This window comes from Salvia hispanica, chromosome 2 (assembly GCF_023119035.1).
Source record: "Salvia hispanica cultivar TCC Black 2014 chromosome 2, UniMelb_Shisp_WGS_1.0, whole genome shotgun sequence".
Lineage (NCBI taxonomy): Eukaryota > Viridiplantae > Streptophyta > Magnoliopsida > Lamiales > Lamiaceae > Salvia > Salvia hispanica.
The window spans coordinates 13328048-13339379 of record NC_062966.1 but is presented as its reverse complement, the minus strand read 5'-3'; the positions used below and the strand labels follow the sequence as shown (position 1 = coordinate 13339379).

The 11332-nt window shown below is 37.9% G+C and overlaps 2 protein-coding genes across 3 annotated transcripts; one reads left to right on the top strand and one right to left on the bottom strand.

Annotated features, from left to right (window-relative positions):
- The first annotated feature begins 6065 nt into the window (after nucleotides 1-6065).
- On the top strand, nucleotides 6066-7298 carry LOC125203193 (histone H1-like). Its single transcript, XM_048101499.1, has 2 exons — nucleotides 6066-6364; nucleotides 6478-7298. Exons 1-2 carry the CDS (start codon nucleotides 6158-6160, stop codon nucleotides 7126-7128), a joined length of 858 nt encoding a protein of 285 aa, XP_047957456.1. The 5' UTR covers nucleotides 6066-6157; the 3' UTR covers nucleotides 7129-7298.
- Nucleotides 7299-8207: 909 nt separating this feature from the next.
- On the bottom strand, nucleotides 8208-10674 carry LOC125204311 (PHD finger protein ING2). 2 transcript variants are annotated; one of them, XM_048102921.1, is made up of 8 exons: nucleotides 10519-10674; nucleotides 10224-10323; nucleotides 10042-10113; nucleotides 9741-9931; nucleotides 9383-9446; nucleotides 8629-8885; nucleotides 8507-8545; nucleotides 8208-8430 (listed from the first exon to the last, which is right to left on the bottom strand). In XM_048102921.1, the coding sequence occupies exons 2-8, from the start codon at nucleotides 10267-10269 to the stop codon at nucleotides 8323-8325; spliced, it is 777 nt and encodes a 258-aa protein (XP_047958878.1). In that variant the 5' UTR covers nucleotides 10270-10323; nucleotides 10519-10674; the 3' UTR covers nucleotides 8208-8322. The 2 variants fall into 2 exon arrangements, with proteins under 2 accessions (XP_047958878.1, XP_047958879.1); XM_048102922.1 differs by having other exon boundaries at nucleotides 10224-10357; nucleotides 10519-10660.
- Between the last annotated feature and the right edge of the window lie 658 nt (nucleotides 10675-11332).

The window sequence follows — 11332 nt, the reverse complement described above, 5'->3', positions numbered from 1 at the left end:
AAAAGGAGCAGATGCAGGATTTTTGAAGTGGAAGACCGTGATAATACCCCAACGGCAGGGGGCAGAGGCTGATTGCCAGCCCTGCCGAGCGCCATGAAAACATTAAGTTGGAACTGTCGTGGGCTTGGGAACCAAACGACAGTTCGAGCTCTTCGAAAGATCCTAACTACTGAAGGTCCTAACATTATATTTTTGATGGAGATACGTCTATTTTCACAGCAAATGCAACATCTCAATCAAGTGAATTTCAATATGGTTGGCTGCTTACCTATTGATTGTTCTGGAGAAGGTCGAAAACGGAAGGGAGGTCTTTGCATTTTATGGATGAGGAGTAGATTTTGAGCTTATAACTTTTTCCACTAACCATATTTTGGGACGTATCACAAGTAAGGGGCAACATGATTCTTGGATCTTCTCGGGAATTTATGGTTGGCCGGAAAATACTAATAAATGGCGTACATGGGCTTTGATAGAGCAAATAAAGAGAGATGAAAATGAAGCTTGGATGTGTTGTGGTGATTTCAATGAAATATTTTGGTCACATGAAAAAAGTGGTGGGTCTATCCGTTCTATCAACCAAATGAATCTTTTCAGAGATATAGTCGATAAATGTTTGTTGAGAGACTTGAGTTTTGTTGGAAATAAATTCACATGGTTAAATGGAAGAAAAGGTGAGGAAAACATCCAAGAAAGGCTAGATAGGGCGATGGCTAATGATAATTGGTGTGATATTTTTCCAAAACACCAAGTGAGGCATCTTTGTCGTGTATGCTCTGATCACGCTCCAATATTAGTATGCTTTGACACAGAGGTTACGGATGAGGATAAACATGGCAGGAGATGCAGAAGGTTTCGGTTCGAAAACATGTAGTTGCTGTTAGAGAGCATTGCAAAGATGATCGAGCTATTGCTTGCAATGTGAAGCTCTCAACTGTGCTTGATGAGCAACGGGAAAATGCAGGTGCGTGTGGTGCACGAGAGAAAGTAAGCAACAACTCGACACAAGCTGAGCTGGTGGCTGTACCTAGGATAACAACGAGGTGCAAGACTATTGTACTACTTGGAGAGACGTGTTGATCAAAGGGTTAAGGAGGAAAGTGGATTTGCAGAGTTAGTTATGTTTAGTGTGTGTTTATCTTGCAATATCTAGATTAGAGATTGATTCTAGAGAGTTCGATTGATGTGTATATATATGAGCTCAATGAGCATTTGTCTTTATGCAATGAAACATTAACTTTCTCTTAAACTATTTTTAGCAAATTCTGCATTCTACTTTCTCCTTCATGAATTCAATGAGATCTTTTCATGGTATCAGAGAAGGATCCTTTTGATCCTGTCTTTCCTACCTACTCAACCTAGTTTCTTGTTTCTTTTTCAAAAATGGCAGAAGCCAACGAAACTATACCACTGGCAACACTGCCTCCTATCTTTTCTCAGTTACCTCTTATTTCTGTCAAGTTGAGTGATGGAAATTTTCTCATGTGGCAGCAAAAAGTAGATGTTTCAGTTTATGGCTACGGCCTTGAAGGGTTTCTTACAGGAGAAACTGATCCTCCTGAGAATCTTATTCCAGATTCAGATGGTGAATCGATGGTGTTGAATCCGGCCTTTGTGACATGGCAAAGGAAAGATAGAAGAGTGGCAGGATGGCTCCTATCTTCTCTCTCAGAGACTGCCTTGACCTTGGTGGTAGGGCTCAGATCTGCAAGAGACATTTGGACAGCACTAGAGACCAACTATGCAAGCCGCTCGACGGCCAAGGTGATGCAATACAGACAACAAATTCAGGCCTTGAAGAAAGATGGCCTAACAATGACTGAATATTTGGGTAAGATGAGAACCTATTTTGATTTGCTTGGATCTGTTGGGAGCAGAATCTCAGATAGAGAACAAGTGTTGCACATCTTGGGAGGTCTGGGTCAAGAGTATGATCTAGCAGTGTGTGCAGTGACCTCAAGGCCAGATCCATGGAACATTGGAGATGTTAGTGCCTTTCTATTAAGTTTTGAGTCTAGAATGGAATCAACTAGATCCCACTCCATCAGCTCAGATGGATCCCAGCCATCACTCAATCATTATTAATGATGAGCCTACCAATAGATTTTGTCCAGAAAGAGGTCTCCGACAAGGGGATCCACTTTCTCCTTACTTGTTTATCCTATGTGCAGAAACTTTGTCTACTCTTTTGTATCAGGTTGAAGCACATAATCAGATCCATGGTTTTTGGGTTGCACGCTCTGCACCACCAGTGTCTCACCTTTTTTCTTTCCGATGATAGCATCTTGTTCTGCCGTGCAAGTGAGAGAGAAGCTTTGGCATTGAAAAATATTCTCCGCATATATGAAGAAGATTTTGGGCAAAAGATTAATCTTGACAAATCTGAGTTAACCGTGAGCAAAAATATTGAGGACCAGAGAAAGAACAAAATCCGTGAGATTTTGGGGGTTAACGACGTGCCTTTCCATAAAAAGTATTTAGGCCTTCCAACAATAATCGAGAAATCGAAGAAACAAGTGTTTGGGATGCTACTGGAGCGGGTACACAAAAAATTAAAGAATTGGAAAGAAAATACACTCTCACAGGTAGGTAAGGAGATACTTCTCAAGACAACCATCCAAGCTATTCCAACATATACCATGAGTTGTTTTCTTCTCCCAACTTCAATTTGTGATGAGATTGAAAAAGCCATGGCACACTTCTTTTGGAGTGGAGTGCGGGAAAAGCATAAAATTCATTGGAATGCATGGAGTTGTCTAACTAAACCTAAGTTTGAGGGAGGCTTGGGATTTCGTGATCTTCATCGATTCAATTTGGCCATGTTGGGTAAACAATTGTGGCGAATATTACAGAAGCCAGACTCTCTCATTAGTCAGCTTCTTAAAGCCAAATATTTTCCAAGGAGAGATGTCCTCAGTGCTCCTATAGCTCATCAACCAAGCTATTTATGGAGAAGTCTAATAGCATCCCGTGAGCTGGTAAGTGAAGGAATGGCATGGAGAATTGGTAATGGGAGAAAAGTTCCAATTATTGGCGCGAAATGGATTAATGGTCTGCCTCCGACAGCACCAAAAACTTTCCAAGATTTAGAAACATCTTTCTCAATGGTCTCTGATTTAATTGACCAACAAAATATGATTTGGAAAGAGAATGTAGTGTACCGGCTCTTTTGTAAGGAGGAAGCAGATCGTATTTGTGCTATGCCACTTAGCACTCGATCGTTGGATGATAAGCGAATATGGGGATATGATAAGAAAGGATTATATTCGGTTAGGACAACCTATCATTTGGCAGGCACACTTTTTGACAAAAGTCATGAATATAGAGCTTCTTTAAGTCAAACGGAAAAATGTTGGAAAAGGTTATGGCATTCAAAAGTCACACCTAGAATTCGACACTTTTTATGGAGGGCCTGCGTAAACAGCTTGCCCACTAAGGATAACCTTTCTCGTCGAGGCATTGATGCAGGGTCTGTATGTGAGATTTGTGGCTTAAGCTATGAATCAAGTGACCATCTTTTGTTACAATGCACTGAAGTGGCAAATATTTGGAGGTATGGTCCTCATCGTTTTGAATCTCAATTCCTTAATAATTTTTCATTTGAACAAGTGGTTTGGTCACTCTTGGAGAAATTACCTCAAAAAGCTTTTACACTTTTTGCTTTTATTGCATGGAATATTTGGAAGAGGAGAAATGAATTTTACTTTGAGAAAAAATCTTTTCATTGGAGAGAAATTCTATTGAGGGCCCACAAAAGTCGGATGGAAATGTGTGATACTTTTGAACGGGATACGAAAAATAGAGCTGAACATCACAGGTTGCAGAGATGGAAGCCTCCTCCAACGGGCACTTTTGTTATGAATAGTGATATAAATATTCTCCATGATGGTCCAGTTGGACTGGGTGTGGTATTTAGAGATGAAAAGGGGATGATTATCTTCGCATGCAAGACTGAAGTTAGAGTAGCTGGTTCGACAACGTTCATGGAAGGTATTGTTGTTCGTTATGGTTTGAATATGGCCCTTTTACAAAATATATCCAATCTATATGTGCAAAGTGATAACCAAAACTTGATCAGAGGAATACATGGGGATGTTGAACTTGATCCTTACAGTGAGGTGATAAATGATGATATCTTGGTAGTTGCGAGAAGAGTTCACGTCATCGAATTTAATTTCATCCCTAGAGATTGTAATCGTATTGCTCACTTGTTATTTAGGTGTCAAAATTTTGTGGGTGTAAATTTTATTCCTAAAAATGTTTTGACTATTGTATCAGAAGAAACATCTTAATATATATAAAATTTTCTTCTTTTCTCAAAAAAAAACAAAAAAAAAAAGCACTCGTGCTCAATCAAACTAGGTCTTGTATCGAGGATGGAAGGATTTTATATTAAGAATTGTGATGTGAAAAATATTTTATCAGGTTGTATTGAGGTCATCAATGAGAGTAACATTTATATAAGTTGGAGATTGTGTAGGTGGATGACAAAGAAATAAATATTTTATGAAAAAATTGGAAGGTTGAGTGAAGATTGTGGATGGGAGTAGTCTAGTAGTCGAGACATGAACTTGATACACGTTGAAAAAAATTAACCGGTCAAGTCGGTATATCTTGAAAGACTTGCAATATAATAGGGCAAATATTTTAGGAACTTTGTGATGAAAGCTAGCGAGAACGTCTAATAATTTTTCTTAAGGGATTTTATAAAGACCATGTTTCCTGATTTTTATAACTACGGTTTCAATAAGAATCGAATTTTGTCTAGATTATTATCCTTGCAGCGTTATCTGTATACGTTACTACAAGTCTACAAATTTATTAATCAAATTAGTGATGATTTTCTGCAATCTGATACGTCGATTAGTTTCAAGCGTTAGGAAATAATTAGGCGTTTTTAGACGTGAAACTACCAATTAAGAGATTATTGTGTCGTTTGGCAGTTGAACTTGCACTAATTTTGTCCATTGAAATTTTTATAATCATTATATTTCAATTATGCTTGTTAATTATATAAATCTATATATGGAATTCTGAATGGTTTCATTTGGGACGTGGTCTATAAACATATGAATTTATTGGATACAATGAATTTTGAATATTTCAATTGGGACGTGATGGTCTTCATAACTAGTTGGACTCAACTTACATTTAGCTTGTGGTAATCTTAGTGTTATGGTTTCATCCTAGTTTTCTCAATGCCTAATATGATAATATCGTTATTTGACTAACAGAAAATGACATTTTTACATACCATAACCAATGAACAAACAACGACTTTGAAATCCTATGGAATAATCAACGTAGTACTAATAAAAACAATGAATTCCACTTTTTTTTTGTTTGTGTTACTCCATACCTTCTATATGCAACTAAGCCAAATGTGTGTGTTTAGATACAATCAACAATCCCTAGTAGAAAATAAGCTAATGAAATAACAATCTTCAAAATAAAATTGATCGGTAGAAATACGAAATTATTGCTTCAAGTCTAATAGTAAAAATATGTTCAACTTCGACTATCTTTGTATCGATAATTTTCCAATCAAAACTTGTTAAATTTTCATGATTACGGACCCAATACAATCCTACATTAAGCCAGCAACGTATTCAATGTTAAAATACAAAATTTCTTCCGAGCATTTTTGCGCAACGTTGAAGAAGTACAACACTATCCACGAAAACACATGTCCCGACCACTGTAACTTCTAAACCAAATATCTCCGTAACCAATAATCTTCTCGGCCTAAATGACCATGCTTCAGAAAGCTTATGAAATTCCCTACAAAGTGAAACACTTTCCATCCCAATCCATTAAACATAGCTCAAGTTCTGTCCAAATTAGTGTAGCTGAAAAACACATCCCACTCCATTAAACCTACTAACTTTGCCAAGCTACGCCATCCATGCGCAATTCTTTAAGCGGGAGATGAGCGTAGATTGAAATCCATCTTACGGTCCATATTCAAAATTTCTGAATCCGCGTGAACCAGCTTCCAGCCAATCAGATTTCGTCTTCATGAAATGAAATCCAACTCTCACTATTTAAATCCACCCAATTTTTCTCCGTTAATACCACACACACAGAATTCGATCTAGATTCCCTTCATTTCCCTAAATTTCCTCAATCTCCAAACCCTAATTTCAGCTGCGAATTATCCATGGCTACCACAGAAGAGCCGATTCTCCCGAATGAGCTAGCGGTGGAGGCGACTGCAGCCGCAGGCATCGCGGAGGAGACAGCTAACGATGAGAAAGCTCCGGAGAAATCCGCAACGGTGAAGAAGGTTTCTGCACCGAAAGAGGCGAAGAAGAAGAAGGTTCCTGCCCCGAGGAACCGGAATTCCTCTCACCCTCCTTACTTTGAGGTGATTAAATTAAACCATTTCCGTATGAATATTATCGTTTTTTTGGAATAATTTGATTTTGTAATCGATGAATTGGGTTCTTAATCGATTCGATTTGTTTTATGTGAATGCAGATGATTAAGGACGCAATCGCCACGCTCAAGGATAGGACGGGATCAAGCCAATACGCGATCACAAAGTTCATTGAGGATAAGGAGAAGAATTTGCCGGCGAATTTCCGGAAGGTTTTGCTCGTTCAATTGAAGAAGCTCGTGGCGAACGAGAAGCTTGCTAAAGTGAAAAACTCGTTTAAATTGCCCTCTGCGCGCTCTCAAAAGCCGGTTCCGGCTGTTGCTGCTGCGCCGGCTAAGAAGAAGCCGGCGACTGCCTCGAAGCTGAAGTCCAAAGCCGCCGCTTCCAAGGAGAAGGTCGCTGCTGCCAAACCCAAGCCGAAGCCTAAAACTGCAGCAGCCAAGCCTAAAACCGCCGCAGCAAAGCCTAAAACTGTTGCAGCGAAGCCGAAAGCGGCTGTGAAGGCTAAACCCGCAGCGAAGCCAAAGGCAGCAGCTCCTGCGAAAGCGAAGGCCGCAACGAAGAGGAAGGCGCCGGAAATTGCGAAGAAACCGCCGGCTAAGGCAACGAGAACGTCAACGAGGACTAATCCGGGGCGGAAGACAACGCCAATTGATGCTATTAAGAAGGCTCCGGCGGCGAAGAAAGCTCAGGCGAAAACTGTCAAGTCTCCGGCAAAGAAGGCAGCCGTTGGGAAGAAAGGGAAAAAGTGATCGGAAGGGTGGTTTTGGAATCGGCGTTCGCTTGTAGGGATAGTGTTGTACATTCATTACGGATCCGTCAACCATTATATTCTTCTTTTTTCCTTTATTTTTGTTTTTAGGTTTTGGATTACACCTTGTTTTCCTCAAATTAAATCACAAAAGCTTCTTCTTTCTCAAAATCTTGCCTCTTTTGCCTTGGTATTGCCTGTTATTTGCTTGTGATCGCAAGTCTCATTGTAAGTTCATGAGTTCAATGGTTTTTAATCTCCTCCTTTCTATAAATTTCTCTAAGGAATTGGTAATGGATATACTCATATACCACTAAACAATCATCTTCATTCTTGTGTATGTGAACTCTGTTGTTGCGAATAGTATGTTGAGTTAAATGATACTACCAAGTAGATTGATTGATAAAATACAATATTACTCTGTTTATTTGAAGGATAAGATTGTTGAGCATGTGAAATCAATCATTCCATCAAGGTATATGTCGGATTAGCTTGAATTATTATTATCAATCAATCCTATTCCTAGCACATTGGAACACCATTTGGCAGTGACATGAAGCCGTGTGTAAGTCAGGATTAATATAATTTCTGTCAAAATATTCATGAGCACCGCAACTAATCTTCACACCTACTTTTGTTTAACTGTATTTAAACAATTGACTCCCTGAACCTTCACATCCCAATCTCACTATTATGCAACACAGCAGAAGCTCCCTCACCTCTTTTCTAATAAATTGTGGATTTTTTTTATTTTTCTCGAGTTGGAGTAATAATAAAATTCTTGATACTTGAATTTGGTTAGTTGACAAAACACTCAGCGATGCGATCTTAATTAATCAAGGTACCATCGTTGTGCATGAAACAGCTACTGATTCTGTTAGGTTTACCGCAAGATTTTATATTTCGAACCTGAAATATTATACAAACAAAATACTTCGATGATAAACAAGAGGCTGCTATGTTTTCAAATTCAAAGAATATTCAGTAAGGAGGGTGATAAAAAAAATTAAAATTAGTTATGATGAACAGATTGAGAGATATATAAAGATAACATAAACGAATGCAAAAGGAGGAAGGTAGTGCAGCGCGGAAAAAAAATCAATTACAATCGTTGCAAAATCAATCGTTACTAGTACCCAGCTACTTTTTTAGGTAGATTGAATTTGTCAAAGTGTAGAGCAATATACATGCATCTTCAGTGGTGTGGTACCTGCCTGCACGTCGGGCAATACCACTTTCCCTTAAATCTAGTCTCAGGAGTAAGCCCAACACATGCATAATGAAACCATTCACCTCCTTGGCACTGTCCAAAACAAAAAATACTTACCAACATTCTTTATGCGACAAAAACTGATCAAACAAAGGGATGATTGACTTACGTTTTCATTGTCGCATGCAATCATATCTCCAAAAGATACCTGCAAACATGGTGAAGTATTAACCTCAACAGCATAAACACTAGAAATTGATAATGAGTGTAAAAATTAACAGAGGCTTTGACCTGATGGCAGACACAGTAAGTAGGTTCATTTGGATCAATGGGTTGATCAAGTTCAACGGGTGAAGCAAAGTCTTTCTTGAGGCTTCCAGGAGGAGGCATAAGCTCAAAATCTCTGTCACGCTCCCTATCCCAATCTCTCTCCTTGTAATCAAGCCTCTTCGATTGAGGTGTTCCATATGGTGGCTTGCGTTTTTCACCTTTAGGGACTAAAGGTAATGGAGGAAGCACAGCTGGCTCATCTGGTGCTATTTTTCCTTCTGCAAAACTCAAAAAATGTTAATGACTTAACGCCAATGACATTGGCCATCACTACAATAATCACCATCAGTGCAAAAGCTAAACCATTTCCATGTAGACAATGCCTTTCCAACACATACAAGAAGATAACTTTTTTGGGAAGGTGGGGGGAGGGGGGGGGGGTATGCATTTCCTAACCACTTTCAGAATAGGAAATCTATGCTTTGGATCAATGGGGTTGGCATGTGTCACCTTCATGCTGTGGTAAAGGAATCATCTAATTTTCAGCATATCTTACCTTACATGTTTTGGCATCTATTAGAAATTCAGATATCGATATTTCTCGTTCATACAACTGCACTTACTACGTGAAAACCAAGTTGAATGGTCAACAAGCAATGAGGCTTAAAAGCTAGAATATGTTTGTCAAGTAAGATTTGTTATATAGGTATTGCTAGTTTTATTACTCGCATTGCAACTACATGAGAAAAACTTTAAGATGAGCGAGTAGCCGCACCTTGTTTGAGATCTTCTGCAAAGTTATTCAAATCCTCATCAAGACGTTTTATGTGACTATCAATCTGAAGGAAGGTCCCAAAGCAGGAAAATTATCAGCTCTGAATTTAAGGATAATGATGGGCGTATCTTGTTAATCAACCAAAGTGTCAGTGCTTGTAACAAACATGAAACATAGATCAAGACGAAAAATAACCTAAAAGTATCTACTCCAAGAACATGCTCTTTATCGACAATGAAGCGCAAACATGCTATTTCCCCCCTCCCAAATTTTTTTTATATATTTCTACTATTGATGATGCAATAACAAGGAAACCTTGCAAAGTTCCAAGACATAAGCATCCATGTCACCGACTTACAAGGTCGTGAGCTTGTCTGGCAAGTAGAACCTTCTCAGTGCAGAGGCGAAAGGCATTGTCCTGGTTTGCTTCAATTTCTTTTCGCAGCTTTTCAGACAACTCATCGTCCTCCATCTTCGTGGAGAATGAACCGCCTTGAGATGCCAAACCCAAACAATACTTTGTTTGCTGCCTTGTATGGTTTATCATGGCTGTACACAAACATTTACACAGAGAACAGTAGAAATTAATTAAACTTCTGAGCTTAGCATATCATAACATGAAGATCCGTTGCATTTCTGTAAAAATAGCATAACGGAACCTTGTGAACGTTCGTCCAGTTCTCGAATGGTATTGAGAAGCCTCTGAAGCTCCGCCGGCAGTGTGCTAGAATCTTTGCACACAAATAATGACACAGTTATAACCTTTTCTTTCATAAAATTTTTGGATATATATGAGTGTATATATGCGTGTGTATAAGAAGTAGTGTTAAGAACATCTCACACTCCAAATAGTCGTCTACAAAAACACCAGTTCTTGCAATCGCCATCCTTCTGCTTGCTCGATTAAACGGATCGTTTTAGGGTTCAAACGAGGCAGAGCACTGAAAATACAGGAGGAAAGCTGATACGTCAAATCTGAAATATTCCGTAATCACCAAAATGAATTTATTTGATCAAATTAAACTAGTCGCATGAAAAAAATCTTAGATAACGATGAATTTGCTAATTTCCCATATACAACGAGAAGAGAGAAGAGAGAAATCGAGAAACGGAAAACGCTGATGAAATACTTCTACCTTGGTAGCAACAGGATTGATTGAAGGGTTCCTTGGCGTAGCTCGATTTTGGAATTAGGGTTTTTTTTCCAAGAGAAATCAAATTTGGGCGCAAAATTGGGAAAATCGGGAAGGACGAATTCTAACCGCGTTTCGGAATCACTTGCCCAGATTTAAAAGTACGTAATTAAAATAAATTCAAATAAATTAATATTCCATAAGCATAATTTGCTGACCAAACTATGGGTTTTCTAAAAATCTTTCAAAGTTTCGTAGTTGCTATGTTTATTTTTCTAAACCTTCAAAGTGTATTACACCATTATTTATTATTATTATTATTATTATTATTATTATTATTATTATTATTATTGTTATTATTGTTATTATTATTATTATTATTATTATTATTATTATTATTTAACTAAAACTTGTAATGTTGTTATTTTGATATTTGGTTACTCATTTAAGCTTGTCCATCTGCAATTTGAATTTCCATAGGTACACATATTATCATTGATTGGTATAACAAAATAGATAGGGAATACTACAAAGCAATGCAACTACTAATATAATTTTTTTATGACACCTTTATTAGAATCTTGTTACGTAGGAGTACATTTATTTTTTTAGTAGGAATAAATTTAAGTGAAATAAGTATATAGGTACTCCCTCCGTCCCAGAGAAGTTGGCATACTTTGAAAATGACACGAGATTTTATGAGATTTTATTTTGTGTGTTAAATGGAGAGAGAAAATATAATTTTTATATTCATGTGAGAGAGAGAGAAAATATAATTTTTATATTCATGTGAGAGAGAACTTTTTCCAAAAAGGGA